Source organism: Anopheles funestus, chromosome 2RL (genome assembly GCF_943734845.2).
Source record: "Anopheles funestus chromosome 2RL, idAnoFuneDA-416_04, whole genome shotgun sequence".
Taxonomy (NCBI): domain Eukaryota; kingdom Metazoa; phylum Arthropoda; class Insecta; order Diptera; family Culicidae; genus Anopheles; species Anopheles funestus.
In genome coordinates this window covers 86,165,084-86,190,419 of record NC_064598.1, presented here as the reverse complement: position 1 = coordinate 86,190,419, position 25,336 = coordinate 86,165,084, and the positions used below count along the sequence as shown (strand labels likewise).

The window sequence follows — 25,336 nt, the reverse complement described above, 5'->3', positions numbered from 1 at the left end:
GAGATAATATAATGCAACGATAATGAATGATGAATAATAAGATGAACCATTAAAATTTCCGTCCTCGTAAGAAAAGAATAAAAAAACTCTATCGCGCAGTAAAACAAAACCATCATCAACATCAGAAGAAACAAAAAAAAAATATATGAAAAAGAACAGATAACAAAGAGTTAAATAGCCGTTTCGATACAATAGCATTAAGCAGGCAGAAAACATATAAATGTGTCGTTGTTGCACCATTTTGTCCCAGCTCCGGTTCCATCGCGCTCTAAACACATGCCTCCCTTATGCTGCTTAGTAACTTATTAGATAGTTTAGTATTTTTTTTTCACGCTCACTCTCTATCCCTCTCTCTCTCTCTCCCTTGCTCTAGTACAAAAACTTGAGTATATAATCGCCCCGTATGTGTGTTTTGCGCGCGCGCGTGTGCGTCTCTGTGTGTCCTGTGCACCCGTTGGGCAGAGAGAGGGTAAAAGATTCCGTACCGACGGTAATCGAAGCGTTCAATATCCTATTAGTTGTTAGCATAATGATAAAGAAAACACAAATAGAAAACAAAATATACACACACACACGCGCACGATTTCGAAACATATCCTCCAAACAAACTGATTACTATAGCCTGCATTACTAGCAAATGAAAGAGAAACAAATCTAATGCCAAGCGATGTGTCCTTCTGTATCCGTATGGACGATTTGGGGGCCACCTCACCGAACGAGCTGAATCCCTTCTTTTTTCCAATCAACGGTAACAAACTAGATAAGAACAGCCTGCATACTAAATGTAAAATGGAAAAACAGGAAACAAGTAAAAAAAGAAAACAAAAGATATTACAAATAGAAAACAAGTAAGTGAAATTGTGTTTGGGGTGGGGCGAAAAAAGAAAGATCCTTGCTTGGCGAGCTAGGAAACAGAACAAATAAATGATAGGAAAGAGCAAGAACAAGCAAGGTAACATAACAAAACGATATACATTTTAAGAACGTTTAGTGTGTAAGTTTTACTTTTACAACTGATATACTATTTAACTATGAAAACGATCAGTACTTCTGATGAGGGTAAAGCATAAGCTGCTGCGTAGCAGGAATATAAGCGGGCGGGAAAGGAATACCGACGAGGATAAGCGAAATATTGCGAACTATACTCAGTGTTATATTGTCCGATTTCTATGAGCAAAGCGTACAGATGGGAGAGAAGGCACAAAAAAACATAAAGAAGAAAAAAATGGCCGGCGATCATTTACATGTATGAAAACCCAAATGCACCCAAAAAACCGGAGAAGCAGAGTGAGGAAAGTATACACACAGCAAAACAACAACCCACAACTAGAGTATCAAAACAGCATCCAGCCAGCCAGTAAGTGAACGTGTTACATCCATAAACTATAGCTGTACATCATCCACACCAATGAAACGTTACATCAGAAGGATGATAAATGGTGTTTATAAAAGATAATTAAAACAAAAAACAAGCATACCGATACCAGATCCTATAGGCATATGTAATGAAATAAACTAGACAAAAACAACAAATGTTCCCAACAAAAGTCCTGCTCCTAATAGAGAGAGAGAAGCAAAAAAAACAAACAAACATTATAACTGTTGTCCAAGCACACCTTATTATGAGACAGAATTAAGACAGTGAAGCGTGGCAGAAGAGAAGATAAAAAAAGCCAGATACAAACCGACAGCAAAACGGGAACAGCAAATGAACAGCAGCAAGCAAGCAACACAAATCCCATGAATGAGAAAATCTCGAAAATATACATATACGTATTTCTTTATTGTTAATACAAAAAATACATCCACGGTGTCTGTGTGTCCTTCACTTTTGTTTCGTTGTCGTATATCACAAAACTTTCGTTTGGCCCCGTTAGTGCCGTTTTTTTTAAAACCAGTAAGTCAGCTGCATAGCACCATCCTTCGTTTTCTGCGTATCCATCGTGCTGGCCTGACGCACGAGCCGTTTCATCGATTGGCGGCGTATCCGGGCTAGCTCGAGTGGTGTCCGTTCGGTGGAGCACGATCCCGACCCGGTAGCTAATGTGGCCGCATTGATCGGGACGGCCGCATTTAGCTCGAGTGCCGCATCAGACGGATCGTGCGACAAATTTTCGTACGAGCTCGTTGGTGACTTTTTGCTCGGAATGCACCGGAAACACTCGTCAAAGGTCCAGTCCTGCCCGAACAGTTCGCCTTCTTCGAGCGTCTGGGGAAGACGGTGGTGTAGCGTTTCGGGTAACCGAAGTCCGGTGAAGCCACCGAGTACCGAAACGCATCCCATTATGACGAGTGGTAGGCGCAGATTTTCTTTACCCTTGGGGAGGTAGAGAGAGAGAGAGAAAAGCATGTAAAACGTTAGATGCTAGGGATAGTATTCTTCTTGAGGTATCGCTTACCAAGTATGTGATGAACGGAATTACAATAAGACCGAGTCCACCGATGTAGCTGGATGTGCCGATACCGACACCACGTACTTGCGTCGGATAGAGCTCCCCGGCAAACGGGTAAATGATCAGGAACGAGGCCGATATCATCGACTTTGACAACAGGTACAGTATGAGTGTTTCCGTAACGGCATCTTCCGTTAGAACGACAGTTATAATGCAACTAATACCGCTGTAATTCAAAATTGTCATTACTATTAATTCTACAATTTCCGTGCTTCGAAAATGAATCGAGGAGGAGCTCTTAACGCCTGAAAGTATGCTAGGCGAGGCGTTATGAGCCGTCTCCTCATCCTACCTCAGTATCATCAGTAAACACATAGGCCACCGACGTCCCCATCGGTCCATGATGATCCAGCAAATAATGTAGCTCGGTATCTCCACAAGCGATGAGAGAAAGAAGCTAAGGTACTGATTCTCTCCCAACGAAGGTCCATAGTAGCTCAGTCCCAGATACACCGTCTCGTTGGCAAACCAGTTCAACGTGATCAGTATCGTTTTCAGTCTCATGTTGGGCGTTTTGCATAGATCGAACGCACCGATCGTCTGTTCCGTGCGCTTTGTCGTGCGGTTCTTCTCCGCCAGGACGCGCTGCTGCAGCCTCCTTCGGAAACTGTCCGGCAGCTGCTTACCATTAACGTTTGCCATCTTCTCCAGTATTAGGAGCGCTTGCTCCAGCTTACCCTTCATCAGTAACCAGCGGGGAGATTCGGGCATTACGAGCAGATAAAGAAAGTAGAACAGAAACGGTACGGAGGTGTAAAGTGTCAGCTGTACCCAGTCCCGTATCAGATAGGTAACACCGGCCAGCATCATGATGCCGAACGTGTAGAACGTACAGGTCATTACGGTGACGAAGGACCGATAGTTCGGACCGACTAGTTCGAGCGCAATGATGAATGGGATTTGATAGACGGCCGGGATGGTAAGGCCGACGATCACTCGACTGAACGCCCACATCCAAAAGCTGGTACTGGCGGCGGTGATGAAGCTACCGATGAGCAGTGTTGCCAAACAGGAGAAGTACGATATCCGCCGGCCCAGACGATCGTTTAGCAACCCGAACAGATACACCCCAACGGGACCGCCGGTGTTGAGTGCTACCAGACCGAGTGTAGGATAGATGTCGTAATCGCACACCAGATTGAACTGTTGCGAAGGAATACAGAGAGATAGAGAGAGAATATATGAGATATTATAGAAGTCTTTTTACCTCACTTGTTAGGGGGATTCACACAGCACAAACTTCGATCAAACATCTTTCATTTGCATAAGCGGGAATGTAAATATTGCACAAAAATCTCCGTTGGAGGTTTTCCCGCCGTCCACAAATACTCCCAATAATACTTACATCGATCACTATAGACGACTGTACAACGGTGGTGTTGTATTCCCATCCATCCCGACACGGTTCCGTTGGCCATGAGCTGTTCGGTGCCAGCGCCACTTCCAGATCGTCACTATAGTTTAGTATCTCTTTCCAGTCCACTGCGTAGCGGGAACATTTGCTGTAACTTTCCATCCCGTCATGCTGCGGAGATGGAGACGAAGTGTGCGTTTTATTATCGAACACCATCGTGTATGACCCCGGGCCCTACCCACTTGTTCTTACCTCCACCAACGGTATGGAGTACAGTTTGCGTTCCTCTGCGGTGAAGTTTTCGAGTTCCGGCACCCGACACCAGTACTCCTCCGGTACGTCCGTCATGAACAGTTGATTAAATGCACAAAACCCACAAGGTATGCAGGCGGGGAGACATATCAACCATAGTAGCAGTTTCTGATAGCGTCCAAATTCTCCAATTACTGGAAGTAGTTCATCCAAATCGAACGGTTCCTGTTACAGCAAAAGGAGAAGGAAGAAAAAATAGGCAATCTTTTTGGTGGTGATCGAATCGATGTTCATAGTACTTAAACTCTTAATAGGGCCACATTATAAAAGTATTGGTTGCGATAGAACGATACATGTAGGAACCAAAAGCTAAGAACTCACAGTAACTCTCCACCAGTTCCGATGCCTCAGTGCATCGCCCAAAAAAAAACTAAGTCTCGCCGAACTGCTCGAGCGTGAATGTTTGTAATTGACTCTGGTAAACGGATTAGTTGCCATTTGTGTTGCCACCTCTTTTAGTTGTGGTGACCACCACTCCGGTTCCTTGACTCGGATGGCCTCCTGTTGTTATTGCATAATCGTGATGGCCACAGTGATAGTTACTGTACCGTGCATTTTTGTTCAGACACACAAACAGACACTAAAACGTTGTTACGCGTACTAGGGTGGTACTAGCGCAAAACGGGGAAGGTTTATCCTCGCTTAAGCTGATGTGCTTCCGGGATAAACCTTCCCCTAGTACCTGAGGTCTGTTTTGAGGATTGGAAAATGATGGCGTTTGCTTGTGTATTAAACGTGCCTTTCATGGCTATATTGGATTTACGTACGGTTGCATCGGTTATATTTTGATGACCTACATTACTGGTCTCTGGTGGATTAATGACCGTGAGGAGGCTTTTGAGAGGATCAAGTAACTCTTCTGTATGTGATAAAGTACAACAACTTGAAGGGCCTGCCTTTTTTTGGCTTTCTTTAAGTTTAATTACCCCGTAGCAGGACAGCCCGAGGGTAATGTCCGGAAAGGATTTATAAAGCCCGTCCACCATGGTAGCAACTCTTCTATAAAGCTATGTTTAAATTAGTTTAAACCAAACACAAACTTTTTGTATGATCGGACCAGTTCAGAAGTTCAGAATCGATCCGTGATCTTTAGTATACTAAACCAATCACCGAAACACAAGGCCACGGAATCGCTCCACCTAGAATAAGTGCTATCAAAATATCTGATCTAAGATGATCTCCATCACTTCCCAGCCTTGAAATCTCTTAATGTCCTACATCTTCATGCCGGAGCAGTATCTCCCACGCAGGACTTCCTTACAGCATTATTCAATTAGCATGCATCGCATGCATCTCTCACAACCTTATTTACGGTCTTCCCTATCCGGAAGACTGCTGACATACTGCGTGTGTGTCTGGATACGCCGACAGTAACGGAACGGAAAAGCGTGCAAATAAAACCATTTACCATAAATGCCAATTCATAGCGACTGCTCTTGCGTGAGTAAAGATTTCGCCAGTAAGGAAAAGGCGGGCGCGCTAAAGATCAAACGTAACTGGTTCGCCTTAAAGGGAAGTACGTGTTGCAATTGATCTTGTCGATCGTTTTTTTTTTCTCGTGGATATACTTTTTTTCAGTGCAGCAAAAAAAGCAGTTTAAATACAGACACAACCTCTCACTTACCTCAGATAGCATCTTCTCACATTCCTGGACCTCCGCCTGGTTCTCCTCCTCCTCCTCTTCCTCCTCCTTCATCTCTTTAGGTGGTTCTAAGGATGGCTTTGCCGAACTGTTGCTCCTGTTTCTGCCGTTCATTGTTTTTCCGCGTCTCCACTTCCGGTGTAGTCACAAAACAAATTGTGTCCACTAATACTGCCACACTACGTTGCCCACTTTTGGGCGCTTTAATGGCGTACGCGTGCGAACACGCAAGCCGGGTTACTTCTTTGCCTTAACGATGGCCGCCCGGTTGATGTGCTCCGTTTAGAGTTACAGGAACACTTCACGCTAAAGCACTTTCTCCACCGTTAGCTTTACTCTCCTTCATACGCTGGTGGGTTCCTTCCCGCAAAGGTGATTATTTAATTAGTGCAACGGAACATCACCAAAAAACAAAAAAAGGTTTGTGCTGTATGTTTTGTGACCGTAAACGGCTCTCTCCTTCTCTCTATTTCACTTCAGCACGAATAAAAGAACGTTGTGTATGCCGTATCCGAGCTCTGCAAACTGAATGGAGCGTTGCACTGGACACTTTTAGAACCTGTTGTCTACCGTGGCACGTGCTCACAATTGCATCCAACCGCATACATTACGTACGTAAAAATCCCCTCCTTCTTTGCATGCGTAAGCGCGTTCTGCGAACTTTCCCACCACGGTAGCAAAAAGAGCGGACCGTTTCCAGCCGTCTAGATGAGGAAATACCACCCTTCAAACGCGACCACCTTGGGGCTTTTCGTAACCTATCTGATCCAGCCGGATCGGATAAGTGTACACGGACTGTGGATATATGCACATTCTATCGAAAACACAGCGGAATGGTTTTTGTGGGACGCTTCTTAAGACCATTTAGATGATGCAGGTCGGGTTGATGTTGAATATCTTCCCGTAACGAACTTTTACTTCCTTCAAGCGACTGGTGAATTCACGGTTTTGATCCACACGAAGTTTTCCCCCCTTTTGCACAACATTTCCAACTGGAAAACTGAGAACTTCACGGAGCACAAAGCACACGTTTGCACACTATCAGAATCGATTGGCCAGCATTATGTTTTCGCTTCTACTGCCTGCTTTACTCGGCCACGTCCTCACAACAGAGCGAACAAATCCGTAGGAAAACGGCACACCGAGCAGCAATTGCAAACGACCGCTCCCGACTGCCGTGTGCGACTCGGCGGTCGATCGGTATCCACCTAGAGACGGCCGCTTCGGGAACCGCGCGCGTAATCGGAAACTCGACGCTCAAATCCAATTATAACAATCATAACACCGGGGTTTATAAAACCGAACCCGGACACACCGTCGTGCACACGGAACCTGTCCAGTCGTATGTCGCTGTCCAAGTGGCTACCGTCACCCAAGAACGAAAACACGCACCGACGTACGATCCGTTGCGCACCACTGGCAAACTCGCTGGGGCCTTCATAACTGAGCGATAGACTAGCCAGGTGACTACTCGCCACGGTGCCCGGTGGAGATGGAGGCTTTCGGGCGACCTGCGAAAACCCTACCCTATCGGATCGCATGGTAATAAGTCAAGGGTATGCGTGCTGGTAGGTGGAGGTTTGCAATCGATACGCGCGGCAACAGCTACGGGAAGCTGTGGTGTTTGCGCGGGAAAACCGCACGGCGCTTGCGTGCCCAACCGATCAAAAACCCCTTTTCGAGCAGAACACGTGGGACACGAGCGGATCGCAACTGTGTAGCGAAACAGCGCCGTAGACGATCGACAACGACGGTGAAGGTGTTTGCGCAGTTAATCATCATCGCATCAGAATTGAATAATTTGCCACATTCAAAACAATTTGATTCCGGCCGTAAATCATGCCATCTGGATAGGGGATGGGAGCTATGGTAATCTCGGTTGGTGATATGGGCAGCTTGATCTTCGAAGTCTTGCTTGGATGGATTCGGTACGGGCGCCTGCAAGCTAAATGGCTAAGCTATCTCTAGGCACGCGATATCTCGCCTCTTATCTGGTGCAGTGCATCTTTGCAGGCAGCTGGCGATTCATTCATAGCTACCTACTTACCCTTCATTGATCTGTCAAGAATGTACGAAACAGCATCCACGAGCAGTGGAGTAGTTGGCGAATTCCATGAATGACCGATAGCCCGTTGGCACGTAATGTGAAATTTATTCCGCCCTTCCTTCGCACACTGCGCCCGTTCGCAAAGGCGTGTGCGTAACCCTTGAGGTAACAGATGGCCCTACAAACTGGGGCTTTGTAATTGTAATTGGTGTTGTAGTACCGCGAACTTTACGGTGGACAGGATCGCAAACATTCATTAGCTGGCTAATGGAATGTAATTATCACAAGTCGTAACCATTTAACGGTATCTACACACTCAATCAATGTGTCACAGTTGATTGGATGTACCCTTTACAGACAGGAGAGTATATTTTTCAAACATAAATTCTCAATTCTAATACTACACCACACAACAAAACCGAAACCAACACAACACAACGCAACTACAATCATAAATAGAATTTTATTTGCCTTACTTAGGGAGAGAAAATACACCGAAAGTGCCTACTAGAGCCCGTGCATCGCCTAACACGCAGGCATATGCCTCAGGAACTGTCCGTCGGTTGTCGGTTGCGCGAATCGGTTCCGTATCAAGTACGTTGCTAATACTTCGGCCACCTCGTGCGGTCTATCTTCGTGCACGGCGTGACCACAGCGGGCGAGTACTTGCAGCTGAAATTTGCCCTGCATCTGACCGACGGTTAGCGCCCGATCCAGATTGTCGATGCCCGCCAGTAGCAGCAGCTTGGGCACATGAATGTCCAGGAATTTTTGACTCAGGCCCGAAAACCATCCTTCCCAGTATTTTTCCGACTTTGAAAGATCTATGCGCCAGGCGTATTTGCGCAGATTCACTGATGTGGTGGTGGTGCTGGCCGGTGTTGCCGGTGGATGGATGGTTGGGTCATCATTACCGGAAGGGCTTGCACTATCGCCACTTTCCGCATCTTCCGCTATCGCCATCGGGTGTTTAAATTCAAGCTTTTCCTCTGCGGAATCGTCCGCTTTTAGCGGTAATTCGTTCGTTGCCAACTGTTTAGTTTCGATGCTGAAATAAAACCATAGCCACATTCGGTTAAACACACCACCAAGCGATTCTAGTATGTTTCCTCACGAGACTCACTTAATTATTTGTCCAGGCATTGATACACGGGCCGATTCCACGTTTCGTACCTGTCCGCTTCGTACACACCATTCGATCGCATGCTGAATGCTTTTGAACGTGGTTGGGCGCGAACGGAGAAAGCTTTGCATGCTGGCCAGCGCTTCCAGTGCAGTACCTTCGACGACATCGATCACAACCACACCGATAAGTGACGGTAGCACAAACATGTTGGCTGCATGCACACAGATTGCACCACCCATCGAGTGTCCCATTAGTATGATTGGAGGGGCAGACTCTCCGTACATCACTTGCATCACGTCCCCAACATCTCTGTGTAATCAAATGGTGGGAAAGATAGGAAACATGATTCTTCAGTATCGCTTATCGGTGAACGAAAAATGCAACAGCGGTAAAGTGTCATACGTGGCCAATCGTTCTGCTGATAGGTCATCTTCTTCTTCAGTGTACGTATCACCATGTCCTCGGATGTCGAACGCCAAACACTGACAGTGAATCAGCTTGGTAACTTCGCTCTACAAACGGAAAAGAATGAAGCGCGTTTTAACGACAAATTAAATCAAATAGATAAAACCACTTTACTTACACTGAAATGGGCCCAGGACAGTGCGGAAAATCCACCACCATGCAGCAACACAAGCAACGGTGCGCCCGGTTCGGTTGGAGCGGACAAATAGACCCTGAATTTACCCTGCTTCGTTTCTACGTCCTTCTTTTCTGCGAAGAATTCATCCCACATTAAAGGATTGTAATCCGTTTGACGCCGAAAGCCACGATCGCTGAAAAGAGAGCAACAAAACACAACGCCGCAAGCAAACAAAACAAAAATTGGAAAATGGCACGCAACAGGGTCATCGGACGGGAACAAGAATCGGGGTCGTGAAAATGTAATGCTGTAAGATGCGTGCGTTACAACAATTGACCCGTATACGATGCAGCTTACCTCGGTTTGGGAAACCGTGGATTCGGACACATCGGTGGTAGTCTGGATTTCATGATAACACGCTGCAGGCTGGACATATGAAATCGGTACCGGAACTTTGTTAACGTTCTACACTTTTATGGGCAACACAATTTTCCTCCATCGACCGCTGCTGCGGCAGGTTAAAAAAACGTACAAAAACACAACTGACAGGCGATGATGCTTGTGCGTGAAAGTATCCCTTCAAACTTGCTCCCATCAGGGCAAACGTCAGGTAAATGTAAACAAATGTGCTCAAAACAATCGATCGTTGCCGGTACTATTTGCTGCTTTCGCTATGCACTTTTGTTAGGGAAAAATGGTATTTATTCAAAATTATTTGTTGAAATCTGTTAAGAAGGTAATGCAATATATCGTAGTTAAGACGATTTGTGTTTTTAACATACACGTTGCATTTTATTTTAGCCAATTCGCAACTATCTTCGGAGTCGGTTTTTGGACACATTGCGTCTCACTACAAAAGGTGGCCACGGTGGTAATGGATTGCCCAAGTACGGTGGTGTCGGTGGCCAGGGTGGTGCTGTTTACTTTGTCGCAAAGGAAGGAAAATCGTTACGAGACGTTGTAACGAAGTATCCGAACAAACGAGTCGTCGCTGGAAATGGAGAGGAAAGTTCCAAGGCTAGAATTCTCGGTCGTAGAGGAATGGACCAGAAGGTGGAGGTACCGGTGGGAATACGCGTTTTAGACCAGGAGACCGGTATCATTTCCGAGCTGGATGAGGAAGGTAAATCTTTTCTGGCTGCTGGGGGCGGTAGTGGTGGTTGTTCCGGAAATTCATTCCTCGGCAAACCCGGTCAGCTACGTACGGTCACACTGGACCTAAAGCTGATTGCAGACGTTGGATTGGTTGGTTTTCCTAATGCAGGCAAAAGCACGCTTGTGAAAGCTATCTCTAATGCTTCACCAAAAATTGCATCCTATCCATGTGAGTAAACAAAATGCCGCGTCTGAGGCACATTGCTTTTCAAAATCAATTCTTCTGTTTCAGTCACAACCATTCGACCCCAAATAGCAACGATTGAATACAAAGACTATCGACAAATAACGATAGCCGATCTGCCCGGGTTGATTGAGGGAGCGCATGCAAACTTCGGCATGGGACATAAGTTTCTGAAACACGTCGAACGTACCCGACTGTTGCTGATCATTGTGGACGTGTTTGGGTTTCAGCTAAGCCAACAGCACCGAAAACGAAACTGTCTCGAGACGGTATACGCTCTTAATAAAGAGCTGGAACTGTACGACAAAACGCTTCTCGATAAACCCTGCGCACTGATCATAAACAAAATGGACAAGGAAGGAGCGGTAGACGAAATATGTAAATTTGAACAGTACTTCCATTCGCTGGAGGGTAAGCATTTTTTCTCGGTTCAATATTTATTCAATATAATAAATTCCTTTTCGTTTTTCTTCTGCTGTTGCCCCTCAGATGGTCTGAAATTGTGCCCAGAAGAGTTGATACCCACGAAGCTTCTTTCGATTGACGCCGTTATACCGATTTCAGCCAAAAGCATGAAGGAAATCGAAAAGGTCAAGCAAGAAGTGCGAACAATTCTCGATATGAAGGCCGAAGAAATGGTGCAAGAAGAATCAGCAGACAGAAGCGAACAGCTACAGCTAAAGTTAAATGAACGAGGACCTAAAGTTGTATAAAGGATAGGATATTTAGTGGTGAAATATACATCAACTTGTTTTATAGACGTTGAAAGTAGTCGACAGTAAGGACTTTCAGTGTACGCGAGTACTGTGCGCATGCATCACCCACATATGTGTGTGTGTGCGTTTGTATGTGTAATTTCATTCAACTCAGCAGCTGGAATAGTACCGTACAGAAAACAAACCATCCGGTTGCCATGGGCAACGTTTGCATTTATCGCCGGTTTTCTGAAAGCCATCATCGGCTAACCATAAATTGTTATTGCTTACAGTACCTTCAAGACTCGCGAGCACAATTGCGTGCATTACATGGTGGTACGGTTTTGTTCCATCCCGTTTTGGCTTCTAGTAACACGACTCGGTACAATTACTGTGTGCAGTTGCAATAGTATAGCGGTTTTTTTTTCTCGCAACTCTGTCTGAAACTTGTCCAAATCAATCAAACTTTGGTGAACTTATCCTTGGTGGAAGAAAGGTTGCCCAGTTCCCAACTAGGACACGAAACGGATACACGGTTTGTGCATTACATCACAGCTTGGCAATCGGTGCACATCAGCCTGCACAAACATGGACTGGCCTAGTACAAGGGTGGCCCAGGGTGGCCTGTTTCATACGCCCAAAGCACGCTACACGAAAGAAACGCAGGATTTAATCAAAGGTAAGCCATTTAACCGGGGGGTGCGGAAAGGATATGGTTACAAAACTTTCTCTACATTCCAACCTTCTTTTTTGGTTTGGTTTAGTTTTAATGGAGGAAGCGAAATTGACGATTCTGCAGCGAAACAAAATCAACTATCACCTGCGAAATGGGGAACCTTTGCCGGTGCCGAAGGAACCCAAGTTTGAGCAAGAATACAGTAACTTCCTTCCTATGGCTATTCCGAGGAAAAACATCAAGAAACGGTCGCTTAACACCATCATTGAGAGTGGTGCCTTCGATGTGGAGAAATACGTACCACACAAACCGAAAGAACCGATCGAAAAATTGAAGCTTAAGCTACAGGAACAGATGAGTGGCATTAAAATGTTTCCGGATGATGGTCGACGTCGGCGTGTGGTGCGTAGCAAAAGTGAAGGCTGCATGGACTATGTTCCACCAGATCGAGCAAGTGAATGTAAGAAAAAACAAGTGATCGTTTCATATTCCGGACGATGGTTCATTAACATTTTTCACATCACACTGTTACAGTACTCGAAGAGATAAACGAACGTGTTCAGTGGCTGGAAGAGATGGAAGCTCTGGGTGAAGGAAAGAAGCATCGGGCCACAATTCAGCTGCAGATAGCGGAAAAGCTTAACGAGCTTAAGCGACTCGATCGGGCAAAATCACAGGAAAACGAAATCTAGCAACACACACAGCACACTTCGATCAGCGTCGACCCACATTAACACACTCGGAACAGGCATAATTGATTTCACCTTCTTTTTTATATTAAATTCATTACACGCTTAATTCTACAGCAAAATTACAGTGTCATTGTCGGTTGTGTACTTTCCGACTTGCTGAACAGGCGGTCCCGGTCGGCACTGAAAAAAACACACAGTTCGGTGTTTTTATTTTGTAACGAAAACCGCCGCGCGAAGGTAGAACCCGGGTGGGGGGCGATTAAAGAATGTTCAATTAAACGAATAAAGAAAATGCACTTATGATTCCAGCGTGCTACCCCGCATTGCACCGTCCACATGGATAAACTAGCGAACACCTTAAAGACATGTTTCCTTCTTTCACTCCGCAACCGATATGCTGCACCACTATCCCTGGGCCACCTTAGCTTTGTTTTTCACCTTCTTGACTTTTTTCAATCCGTCCATGCTGGATTTTAACACCTTCGAGTATGATTCCATGAACTTTGCCACCTCGTCCCGCTTCACCACGGTCGAGAGCTTCGTTGAGCGGGACCGTGCCCGGATCAGGCAGCTATACTCGGCAGGTGTCGGTAGGGGTGGTTTACCTTCCCGCGGCTTTGGCCGATCATGACCATCATCTGGGAAGGTTAAAACAGGATTATTAAAACACTATTGCTATCGGCTACGCTTGTCCAGTACACGTGCAGAAACTTACATCGTTTTATTGTGACTGTGAATGAGGAGTCTTTTCTGGCTGATTGTGCTAACAGGGTGAGCTGCGAAAGGAACTGTGGATGGGAATGTGTTTATTTTCAATTCGATCAAAATCGTACCCTGTAACTGTGTACTGATAATCGACGATAGTTTACCTCCTCGTTAGTTAAAAGTACCATTTTAAATAGTAAAATACGATTGAAAATTAGATGAATTTTCGGCTAAAAACAAATTGTGGTCGTGGTCAATTTTTGAAAGGTGGTTCCGTTGTAGTGATGGGCAAACTTTGACAGCAAGAGCGGAGTTTAACAATCCCATCCAACAGGTGCGTTTGGAATTTAATTTAAATTAAAATGATTTTTTCTTAAGTTTTAGCAATTTTCCAGTGCACAAATGAATTTCTGTGAAATTTATCATCAGAGTTCAGAAAGTTACAGTAAAACTGAATAAATAAACAAAATAAGCTAAGTTCCGCGGAAACGTACGACACGTGTAAATTGCCCTTTACCTTTTGACATTTGTTTGTTGACACGTGCGGTACAAGGTAAAGTTTTTCTATTCTTTTGAACCATGCTATTGCATGTTTTTCATGTTTAAACAGATTTTGCTCGTTTCCCTGTTCAAATTTTGTAAACTGTACAAAAAACTTGATTTGTCAACAAAGCTCGTGCGTATGTTTTGATCATTTGGTGAGTATTCAAGTATGCAAACGAGCAAGAATTGTGTACCATTAATAAATGCTATTTCATGCTTGCAGCTAAACATGTCTACAGAGATGGAAAGCACAGAACTGCAGCATCAGAACAGCTTACCATGTCCAGAGTGCGAGGATCAACTAATCCTTCAACAGGATTCCACCGATGGTAAAGACATAGATCATCAAGTTTTTAATTGCAACTCCTGTGGCATGCGCTTGGAAATACAGTAATGTCCCCTTTCTCAAGTATCCCATAACAAACAATAATATTATGGTGGTATTATATTTTTTAGAGTGGAAGATGATTTACCAAAAAATGGTGCTGAAAAACGCTTTCAGTGCGATATCTGCAATCGATTCTACGCGACTCCCATAACGTTGAAAGTGCACCGATTGCTGCACACAACAGGCAAAACAGAACTGTGCGATTTTTGTGGGGCCAGTTTTCAAACCCGCGGTCAATTGAAAATACATAGGCGCGTTCATACGGGTGAAAAACCGTACAAATGTAATGTACGTTTTGTTGAGGGCAAATGATTATCATTTATTTCTTTTAATGTCATTTTCTTTTTTTTAGCAATGTGATAAATCTTTCCCTTATAGAGAGAGTCTTATAACGCACTCTACGGTACACACGCGCATCAAACCCTTCCTGTGCGTTGTGTGCAATTCGCGATTTTCTTGCATTGGGAATCTTCTGAAGCATCGACGATTGCGTCCAGAAAAGTGTGGTTTGGACAGCATTCCTATCAGACATATCGGGCCTCGTCCGAATAAGAAGAGTAAGTTTTTTTTCATTTTGTTCATTTTTGGTAAAAAGAATTAACTCTTCTCATAATGAATATTAAAGCAATGCCGAGTTTATCTGATCGACAAGATAAAGAAATGGAAACCAAATTGCTTCAGGAAGTACCACAACCAAATCAAACGACTTGCGCGACGGATGAATTTGTATCAAATAAGACCATAGATGAGTGCCAGATTGAAGCGAACACAGATTCCACCTCATTCAAACTACCCACCGATACTGATACAAGTGCCGAACAAGGATTTGTTAAAGGCGAAGAGTTTCTAGAGGATAATGAAGCCATCGATCATGATCGTTTGTTTCTTGATGCAGAAGAACCGAATCACGTAAGTATTGATCGTATTTTCTTTTAATAGAAAGTCATTCTGGAAAAAACCAAAATATAATTAAAACATTTTAGTCGATTATCGAAAATGGTGCTAAATTCATTGAAACTACAAATGAAGCAAATATCGCAAGTGATACGGAATATTCGTCACCTTCTGCAACATCTGCTTGCCAAAATAATCAACGATGTAGTAGTACTACACCGGAAAGAGAAAATTCTGTTGATAAAATTTCCGACAATAATGAAAAGGAATTATGGGAATATGTCAACATTGAACCTGATGAGTCAAGCGATTCATCCACGACGGCAAAAACACCCAAAAACGGCAACAAAAGGCAAAATAAGAAACAAACATTCGATTCTCTTGAACTGTTCTTAGATGAACCGGATGAAGAGTAAGATACAAACGCAACATAACAGCCTTACCACATTGAACATTACTTGCTAATGTGGTTTTAATTATTTTCTTTAAACAGGTCGATTCAGGAGGAACAGGAACAATTGAAGTGAGTAAATGTTTTTTTCCTTTTATTAACCCTTTAAGAGGTAATAAAGATCGCCATTTCGTTTCATCATTTCAGGCTATTGCACGATCTATCGGAACCAGTGGATTCGCTCTTCCGTTGCAAGCTTTGTCCACAACAGTATACTACACTTTATCTGATGGCTCGCCATTTAGAGCGGTTACACAACGTGACGCTGGATCGAGCCCGGAATAAGTTGCAGTACGTTCAAAATACCACAAAACATGAAAGGCGCTATCGCTGCAATTACTGTGATCAGAAGTACGTTAATCCAACTTGTTTGAAAAAGCACATACTTAAACATGGGCCAGATGGTCGCTTGATGTGTAAATGTTCCTGCTGTGATGAATATTTCATGACACAGGAAGAAGCGCATCAACACGCACTGGATCAGCATCGTGATCGATTGGAGTGTGAAGTCTGCCAGAAGCTGTTCAAAAAACCCGAACAAGTTCTACGCCATACGCGGTACTCACACAGCACCGAGAGAAAAGCCCGCAACAAGTACATGTGTTCGCAATGTTCGAAAAAATTCCCTTCCAAAATAGCACTGTCCGATCACGAACGGGCAGAATGTGGCAAATCACCCATCTATCCGTGTGACAAATGTGACAAACGCTTTTCTAGTTTCAGCTCACTGAAGATGCACCATACGGTGCACGAAAATCAACTACCGTTCGTATGTAGCTTCTGTGGGAAAAAGTTTCGTACCAAGGGTCAGCAAAAGGTGCACGAACGTGGCCATACGGGTGAGAAACCGTACCAGTGTGACAAATGTACGCGTGCATTTTCGTACCGAGAGTCACTGGTAACGCATCAGAGTTCCCATACGGGTGTGAAGCGTTACAGATGTATGGACTGCGATGGGACATTTTCGTGTACTACCAACTTGCAAGCCCATCGACGGGTTCATCACAGAGTCGTGAATGCTGATACGGAACGATCAAAATCGGACCTTAAAACTAGTTGAAGGTACTAACGCAGGTACTTAAATTAGAACGGATACTAATTAATACGTCTGGGATCTTCAAATTGACATCAGAAGATACTTTCAAACCGAACGTTGAACTAGATCAGCATGCAAAGAAGATCATGATCTTCACCTGCTACAACTGAAAATGAATTATTTTTAGCGGAAATGAATAAGCAAAGAGTTCTATAACATACATCTTGTGAAATATTTAGAAAGGTTATATTTGTTATAATTTTTCTAGTTTAATTTAATTAAACTAATTGTAAACCACACAAACCAAAAGAACTGAACAGATATTACCCAAAAAGTAAAATAAAAACAATCCGATAACCTAATATTTACCATTCAATCAGAGGAAATATTTTTTCGGAAACATTGAAACCAATGCCAAAATTGAATTCGTCTTGGTGGCGAGTGGAAAGAAAAGAATGATGGAAAAAAGTTGGCAGGTAATTTGCTCGTTGTTGCTTTTGCTTTCGATAAATCACAAAATAGTAAAAACGATGCGAGTCCAATACAGTAAGAAAACGCGTAATGAGTAATTTCGTTATGTTTTAAGCTTCATTAAAAATAAACTAAAATCATGATGTAGAATAAGAAATAACAGCTTGTAGGCATTAAAATAAGCTGAGTGAAAAGTTTAGTCAGCGTATTAGAAGAATGTATCGATCAGTTCGAAAGGTACGACTGATGTTAGGAAGTCACCAGGAAATATTTCCAACGTGTCGAACTTACAGCATTGGAAGACGTAGGCACCCAACCACTAAATTCTCATACCATTTCAAGGGTTTTTGGTGCCTCCCTGTTACGAACAGTTGGTTAGTAACTCTTCACAATTCCGATGCACCAAACGATGAGTGTGAGTTTGAAACCACCTCAGTTTAACTCAGTTTAGTTTAACGATTTTACAATGTTATTTATTGACGTACTAATGTCTCTTTGTTCGTTTATTGTATTTGTTATTTTGTGTACAAATATTCATTAAAATACGTTGCGAAAAATGTTTTGCGAAAGCTAGATAACTAACATGAAATAATATGAAACATACACAACGACACGGGACGTTTAAATAAAGAGATTGAAAATAAAAGAATTGTTTGAAAAAAAATCTAATAATTACATACTGTCGTTTGTTTCAAACTGGCCTACCAACTCCTTAGATAATACGCCCCGTAAACCCCAGAGGCTCATTTATCAAAGCAAACTTAGGCAGGACATTGTGCGAAAGACCGTGGCCCACCGTTACCAAAAACAGTCTGACCTGGCGTAACGTACTTATTGGTTTTCCCCACTACGAGACAATCGCTAGAACGTTAGAAGAGAACCATTGAACACACGTACGGAGGACCATCGAACGAATCCGGGTGCCTCAGTGCCCAATATGAAACCATAATCCGAACCACTCCCAATATAGCTGATGGAATAAATAAACTTTCGAGTTCAATGAGCCATGTTTCGACTGTGCACGGTATCGGTTCTGCTACACCTGGGTTCAGCTGACTGTTTTGAAATAAATGCCCCCGTTACAGGTTCCCCTTTATCATGATGGTTGGCCTGTGGTCCTACCTTTATCAAGCAATGATTTTCTTACATCTTCTACTGCTTGATATTAAATTCGGAACGACTTGTACATACCGAACATAAAACATAGAGAAAAACGACACGAAAAACAGAGGAAAACAGAGACAGAGAGAAAGGTAGACGTATAGATAAAGAGAGAAAGAGAGAGGGAGTAAAAGGGTACAAATTGAAGCTGAAATGGACGAACGGTAGATTCCATTCTTAATCTTGACAACGTATAGAAGGCACCGATGTCGCCTACGAGCGCACACACACACACGCAGTGAATGAATGACAATCTTCAAAAGGGAACTACAGTCCCCCTGACTCAAGTACCTAACCAACCCAACCCAAGTGGGGAGACATTGAGCCGGACAAGGAAGGATTCTTTCTGCCGCGTTTTTTTTTGTTATACTTTGTTACGTCCTGTTGTCTTGAACTTCTGCGTATGGGGCCACATGGTCTATTTTCCGGCCTGACGAAAGGGAAAATTGATTATGAGCTTACACGATGACAATGGTGAGCCTTACGTCGGTTTCGGGGCTAAATCCCGCTAGTTCCCTTTGGGAATCGTTGAGGCAGGGTCGAAGTGAGGTGTTTTCAAGGGGTGAGAGATAGATGATGAATAAAAAGTAAGCTGTACAGGTTTAGTACGCCCATACCTGGGACATGGGAAGGTCAAATGGGAATAGAAAAGGGCTTCTTGCCGCGTGATGGATGGTACCACTCATGCCAATCGTCCTTGACCGGGTCGACTGATGGGGCTGACGAAGCATGTGTGAGTGTGTGTGTGTGTGTATACGCCTTTATGGGGGATGAAAACGAAAGGAATGCGTTTCAAATTCTATTGAAGGTGCAATATCATATTTATTGGTGTAGTTTCTTTTTTATTTTGTTGGAAGGAAACGAAACAATACGATTAACCATGGTTGTATAAATGTTTGATTTAATTTTTCGTGAATGTTAAGATAAATTATATTTTCGCTGCTAACATGTATAGAGGTAAAACATTATAAAGCATAAATATGGTTTCGGTTGCATACTTTTAGGCGCTGAAACTTGCTCGACTACGGTTTAATTGGCTTCTACTCGCCGCTTATAAATCTTCCAAAAAGTCTTTGCAAAAATAATTGCATACTTTTAGGCGCTGAAAGAAATTGCTTCGTATTCTGCGAATATTTCAACAAACAATCATATTTTTGAATGCAAAAGAAAAGACTTTCAGAAAAGTCATTAGAAAGAATATGTTTACAGTAGCAGAACGATTCTAAGAACGTTCCCTTTCTCTACCATTTGCCAGCTGATGATCTTCATGTGACTATCGTTTCGACCTTCATCATGCAAGGGGAGAAGGTACACGCTGACGAAACGCCATTAGTCCTGCCAACGTACTCATGTGTAGGATGTGCCACTGCCTGGTGTAATAAAAAATGTTAATCAACTATCTATTAACGAATGCCTTCATCACCAGCACCGCTTCCTTATCACCAATTCTTCACGCCGACCAGTTTGGCAAACTGGATGGCGTGCTGTGGCCGGTAGTTGCGTAGCCACAGTTGCGTGGCCAGACCATTTCTTCTGCGTCATTGCCAAACCGATCCTCCTCGCGGGTAAAAACGCTGCAAGAAGGAACAACAACAAAATAAAAAAAAAAACTCCCGCAAAACATAAAACCACAGGCGGGAAAGCAAAAACACGGTGCTTGGAGAAGAAAGTTGAGAAAAAAAAACAAAAAAAAACGAAGACTGGGGGAAAGAAAAAAAAAGCGTACAGTAAATGAAGTAGCAAAGCGCACGGAAGAAGAAAAAAAATACTAGCAAACTGAAATAACACACAGGAAGCGCCATTATCGCAAAACGCAAAGAACCTATCACTCCCGGCGAACGGTTAACTTCCTTGAAGAAGCACCGAGGACAGGGGAAAAAGGAAAGCACACATACACACACATACGCACAGAGGAAAAACAAATGGCGCCTCCTGCTGGTGTAATGGCGAACCAGAGCTGAAGCAAAAAGGAGCATCCTATTGACAGGCGGTGCTAACCGGCATACCCGGATGTGCCATACCGTAAAACGGAAGACCATTGGGCATCATCATTCGTTGCCGGCATTTACGTGAGGGGTTCGGTGTGGGTTGGAAGCGAGTGGCAAACTGCTGTCCCTTCTAATCGACACCCGACATCGTACTTCGTGTGTCTAATGGGCGTCTCTCGGTTATTCATTGACCTTTAGCCGTAACCGTTCCGTTCCGTTCAGACGGATTGCAGCGATAAAGATAAAGGTTTTGCCTTTCCCACTTTCCGGATTGTCGTTTCCTTATTTTTTTTCTCTCTCATGAGTGGCGTAACACGAGGTCGAGATCATGCTGGGGTAACACTGTGCGTCCGATAGGGCGTCTTATGCGCTTTCTCGATGACCCTTGTGTCCTCCGGATTGCATAACTTTGCGAAGGACAGGTGAACTGTAAATTAATATCCATTCAATAGAGGTCACTCCCCGGCTGGGGGAGTGAATGATTGACGCAAAACGGTACTCAACGCGGACGGTCATTTACGGGAATTTCAGAACCTACCTTCGGTCGTTCTTGGTGGATTCTGTACCGAAAGGAATATTGTGGCAGCAATAAATTTTAAGTATAATTGTTTTACAACTCATACATAACGATTCAGTGTTCGGCGATGTACCCCATGCCGGTGATCTTGTGGCTAAAACCCCCCCCCAACCAATTCGTGACTGCAGGAATTAACCATCAAACAATTAAGAAACGTCGCGACCGTACACGCAAGATACCCCCGTAGCGTGAGCAAAATTTTATACCTTTCCATAACGCAAATGGTTCAAAATTGGTATTGGTTGCTCTTGATGATCGAGAATATCCCAAAAGTTGTGGAAGTGATAGGAGGGCTGGGGTGGGAGGGAAGGGAGTGTACAGCATGTTCGCCTTGTCTGTCCCTTAGTGGAATGGAGCATAATTTTCACTTCACACACAAACCGCAAACCACAAACACACTGGTGGTGTACCTCATCGGTACCAAGGAGTTTTGTTGTTTTTTATAGGCTCAAGCAAGGATTATAGGAAAGGGGGCGAGGAAGCCATTATTAATGTATTGTATGTGCGAAGAATAACGAAAGTGTGGAAGAGAAAGAGAACGAGCTTGGAAAGCTTTTGCACAGGATAGAAATGATTGATAGAAGTGAGCGTGCGGTACATTTCATATCAGTGTACAGTCGGCGAACGATAATGGTGGTTATCGTTTACGTTTCAACAGCAATTTAAATAATACAGCATGTTGTGAGGGAAGAGACAGTGAGGAGAAGGGAAGTGATAAGGGATATGGCAAAACGAATCATCTTTCACGTTGATTTAAATTTGGTGCACAAAGTTTAACTTATCTGTTGACAACACAATTGTATTTACTCTAGTTTTCCCAAAAAAAGATTTATTTAAAACTTAAGGAGGAATTTGTTTCGCAGTTTGCAGTTACTTTAAGGAGCTTTTTTGTTTGAAATGTAACTCCAATACATGCTTAGCAATTGTCGCGTTTGCGAACGCGACAAAAGCAGTTCAGTTTTTCAACATAATTTTGCGATTCAGGCGCGACTTCAAAATAATCTGGTAACGAGCAAATAATCTTGATTGAAATTAAATTAATTTAAACAAAGAAAGTTATAACAAGTAATAAATTTATTATTTTGATGAAGTTGATGAGAAAGGCGAGTTTTGTAAGCCCAGTGACGATGTTTCAAAACAACGGACCATCAAGAAAGCTCGTCGCCGGATCATGCAAACTCCTGTGATACAAACACAGTCCGTTTATTTGTGTGTTTGGCGCTAGAAAATCTTGTCTTATTTTTTCCAGAAGAAATTGTAACCAGATAAATAGATGGACGAAGATGTTTTTTCCCCACCGCTTCATACATCGGGCAAAATACTATATGTAGCCATTGGTGCCATCTATCGACCACAGGTTAAAGATTGGCGATTCGTTGGATACCGTCCGAGTTATAGGCAAAACTTGGTGCAAAAATGAGCCTTATGAAATTTTCAAATTTTTATAATTGTTTTATTTTTTTCTAATTTTTTATTCTTTTTTAATTTAAAACATTATTTGAGTGAAAAGACACTTATTGCAACCAATTGGCATTAAAATAAATCAATTTAATTGTTTTTCCAAATTTTCTCAAAAAAATGGCAAGGGGTACCCCTTATGAAATTTTCGAGTTAAAATTTTTTTTTTAATTTTTTCCGATTTTTTATTCTTTTTTGTGTTTAAAGCATTATTTGAGTGAAAAGAAACTTATTGCAACAAATTCGCATTAAAATATATCACATTTATAAATTTTGCTAAATTACTCAAAAATTTTACATTTTCTCAAACAGGGTATGGAACTTAGTTCCTCGAATAACTTCTGGCACAGACATCTGAGGGCATGGTCGTCCAAGAAGAAAATGTAGCCATTGGTGCCATATATCGACCACAGGTTAAAGATTGGCGATCCGTTAGATACCGACCGAGTTATAGGGAAAACTTGGAGCAAAAACGAGGAAAATTTTACATTTTCTCAAACAGGGTATGGAACTTGGTTCCTCGAATAACTTCTGGCGCAGACATCTGAGGGCATGGCCATCCAAGAAGAAAATGTAGCCATTGGAGCCATATATCGACCATAGGTTAAAGATTGGCGATCCGTTGGATACCGTCCGAGTTATAGGCAAAACTTGGTGCAAAAATAAGCCTTATGAAATTTTCAAATTTTTATAATTGTTTAATTTTTTTCTAATTTTTTATTCTTTTTTAATTTAAAACATTATTTGAGTGAAAAGACACTTATTGCAACCAATTGGCATTAAAATAAATCAATTTAATTTTTTTTGCAAATTTTCTCAAAAAAATGGCAAGGGGTACCCCTTATGAAATTTTCGAGTTAAAATTTTTTTTTTAAATTTTTTCCGATTTTTTATTCTTTTTTGTGTTTCAAGCATTATTTGAGTGAAAAGAAACTTATTGCAACAAATTCGCATTAAAATATATCACATTTATAAATTTTGCTGAATTCCTCAAAAATTTTACATTTTCTCAAACAGGGTATGGAACTTGGTTCCTCGAATAACTTCTGGCACAGACATCTGAGGGCATTGCCGTCCAAGAAGAAAATGTAGCCATTGGTGCCATCTATCGACCACAGGTTAAAGATTGGCGATCCGTTAGATACCGACCGAGTTATAGGGAAAACTTGGAGCAAAAACGAGGAAAATTTTACATTTTCTCAAACAGGGTATGGAACTTGGTTCCTCGAATAACTTCTGGCGCAGACATCTGAGGGCATGGCCATCCAAGAAGAAAATGTAGCCATTGGAGCCATATATCGACCATAGGTTAAAGATTGGCGATCCGTTGGATACCGTCCGAGTTATAGGCAAAACTTGGTGCAAAAATAAGCCTTATGAAATTTTCAAATTTTTATAATTGTTTTATTTTTTTCTAATTTTTTATTCTTTTTTAATTTAAAACATTATTTGAGTGAAAAGACACTTATTGCAACCAATTGGCATTAAAATAAATCAATTTAATTTTTTTTCCAAATTTTCTCAAAAAAATGGCAAGGGGTACCCCTTATGAAATTTTCGAGTTAAAAATTTTTTTTTTAATTTTTTCCGATTTTTTATTCTTTTTTGTGTTTCAAGCATTATTTGAGTGAAAAGAAACTTATTGCAACAAATTCGCATTAAAATATATCACATTTATAAATTTTGCTGAATTACTCAAAAAATTTACATTTTCTCAAACAGGGTATGGAACTTGGTTCCTCGAATAACTTCTGGCACAGACATCTGAGGGCATTGCCGTCCAAGAAGAAAATGTAGCCATTGGTGCCATCTATCGACCACAGGTTAAAGATTGGCGATCCGGTAGATACCGACCGAGTTATAGGGAAAACTTGGAGCAAAAACGAGGAAAATTTTACATTTTCTCATACAGGGTATGGAACTTGGTTCCTCGAATAACTTCTGGCGCAGACATCTGAGGGCATGGCCGTCCAAGAAGAAAATGTAGCCATTGATGCCATCTATCGACCACAGGTTAAAGATTGGCGATCCGTTCGATACCGACCGAGTTATAGGCAAAACTTGGTGCAAAAATAAGCCTTATGAAATTTTCAAATTTTTATAATTGTTTTATTTTTTTCTAATTTTTTATTCTTTTTTAATTTAAAACATTATTTGAGTGAAAAGACACTTATTGCAACCAATTGGCATTAAAATAAATCAATTTAATTTTTTTTTCCAAATTTTCTCTAAAAAATGGCAAGGGGTACCCCTTATTAAATTTTCGAGTTGAAATTTTTTTTTTTAAATTTTTCCGATTTTTTATTCTTTTTTGTGTTTAAAGCATTATTTGAGTGAAAAGAAACTTATTGCAACAAATTCGCATTAAAATATATCACATTTATAAATTTTGCTAAATTACTTAAAAATTTTACATTTTCTCAAACAGAGTATGGAACTTGATTCCTCGAATAACTTCTGGCGCAGACATCTGAGGGCATGGCCATCCAAGAAGAAAATGTAGCCATTGGTGCCATCTATCGACCACAGGTTAAAGATTGGCGATCCGTTAGATACCGACCGAGTTATAGGCAAAACTTGGTGCAAAAATAAGCCTTATGAAATTTTCAAATTTTTATAATTGTTTTATTTTTTTCTAATTTTTTATTCTTTTTTAATTTAAAACATTATTTGAGTGAAAAGACACTTATTGCAACCAATTGGCATTAAAATAAATCAATTTAATTTTTTTTGCAAAATTTCTCA

The 25,336-nt window shown here is 42.1% G+C and overlaps 6 protein-coding genes across 7 annotated transcripts; 3 read left to right on the top strand and 3 right to left on the bottom strand.

The window, feature by feature from the left end:
• Nucleotides 1-1,764: 1,764 nt before the first annotated feature.
• LOC125764246 (carcinine transporter) lies at nucleotides 1,765-6,931 on the bottom strand. Its single transcript, XM_049428255.1, has 6 exons — nucleotides 5,744-6,931; nucleotides 4,060-4,284; nucleotides 3,799-3,978; nucleotides 2,746-3,596; nucleotides 2,400-2,619; nucleotides 1,765-2,317 (listed from the first exon to the last, which is right to left on the bottom strand). The coding sequence occupies exons 1-6, from the start codon at nucleotides 5,873-5,875 to the stop codon at nucleotides 1,889-1,891; spliced, it is 2,037 nt and encodes a 678-aa protein (XP_049284212.1). The 5' UTR covers nucleotides 5,876-6,931; the 3' UTR covers nucleotides 1,765-1,888.
• Nucleotides 6,932-8,252: 1,321 nt separating this feature from the next.
• On the bottom strand, nucleotides 8,253-10,145 carry LOC125764247 (protein phosphatase methylesterase 1). Its single transcript, XM_049428257.1, has 5 exons — nucleotides 9,875-10,145; nucleotides 9,518-9,710; nucleotides 9,337-9,446; nucleotides 8,932-9,243; nucleotides 8,253-8,856 (listed from the first exon to the last, which is right to left on the bottom strand). The coding sequence occupies exons 1-5, from the start codon at nucleotides 9,949-9,951 to the stop codon at nucleotides 8,334-8,336; spliced, it is 1,215 nt and encodes a 404-aa protein (XP_049284214.1). The 5' UTR covers nucleotides 9,952-10,145; the 3' UTR covers nucleotides 8,253-8,333.
• LOC125764248 (GTP-binding protein 10 homolog) lies at nucleotides 10,141-11,612 on the top strand. Its single transcript, XM_049428258.1, has 4 exons — nucleotides 10,141-10,253; nucleotides 10,319-10,841; nucleotides 10,905-11,267; nucleotides 11,346-11,612. Exons 1-4 carry the CDS (start codon nucleotides 10,212-10,214, stop codon nucleotides 11,567-11,569), a joined length of 1,152 nt encoding a protein of 383 aa, XP_049284215.1. The 5' UTR covers nucleotides 10,141-10,211; the 3' UTR covers nucleotides 11,570-11,612.
• A 95-nt stretch (nucleotides 11,613-11,707) lies between these two features.
• Nucleotides 11,708-13,222, top strand: LOC125764249 (UPF0193 protein EVG1 homolog). Its single transcript, XM_049428259.1, has 3 exons — nucleotides 11,708-12,230; nucleotides 12,316-12,687; nucleotides 12,762-13,222. The coding sequence occupies exons 1-3, from the start codon at nucleotides 12,140-12,142 to the stop codon at nucleotides 12,917-12,919; spliced, it is 621 nt and encodes a 206-aa protein (XP_049284216.1). The 5' UTR covers nucleotides 11,708-12,139; the 3' UTR covers nucleotides 12,920-13,222.
• Nucleotides 12,982-13,935, bottom strand: LOC125764250 (signal recognition particle 14 kDa protein). Its single transcript, XM_049428260.1, has 3 exons — nucleotides 13,789-13,935; nucleotides 13,635-13,707; nucleotides 12,982-13,557 (listed from the first exon to the last, which is right to left on the bottom strand). Exons 1-3 carry the CDS (start codon nucleotides 13,810-13,812, stop codon nucleotides 13,325-13,327), a joined length of 330 nt encoding a protein of 109 aa, XP_049284217.1. The 5' UTR covers nucleotides 13,813-13,935; the 3' UTR covers nucleotides 12,982-13,324.
• A 214-nt stretch (nucleotides 13,936-14,149) lies between these two features.
• Nucleotides 14,150-17,298, top strand: LOC125764245 (zinc finger protein 665-like). 2 transcript variants are annotated; one of them, XM_049428254.1, is made up of 8 exons: nucleotides 14,150-14,322; nucleotides 14,391-14,557; nucleotides 14,624-14,843; nucleotides 14,908-15,112; nucleotides 15,181-15,464; nucleotides 15,539-15,861; nucleotides 15,943-15,972; nucleotides 16,048-17,298. In XM_049428254.1, exons 2-8 carry the CDS (start codon nucleotides 14,397-14,399, stop codon nucleotides 16,958-16,960), a joined length of 2,136 nt encoding a protein of 711 aa, XP_049284211.1. In that variant the 5' UTR covers nucleotides 14,150-14,322; nucleotides 14,391-14,396; the 3' UTR covers nucleotides 16,961-17,298. The 2 variants fall into 2 exon arrangements, with proteins under 2 accessions (XP_049284211.1, XP_049284210.1); XM_049428253.1 differs by having other exon boundaries at nucleotides 14,150-14,557.
• Nucleotides 17,299-25,336: the final 8,038 nt, after the last annotated feature.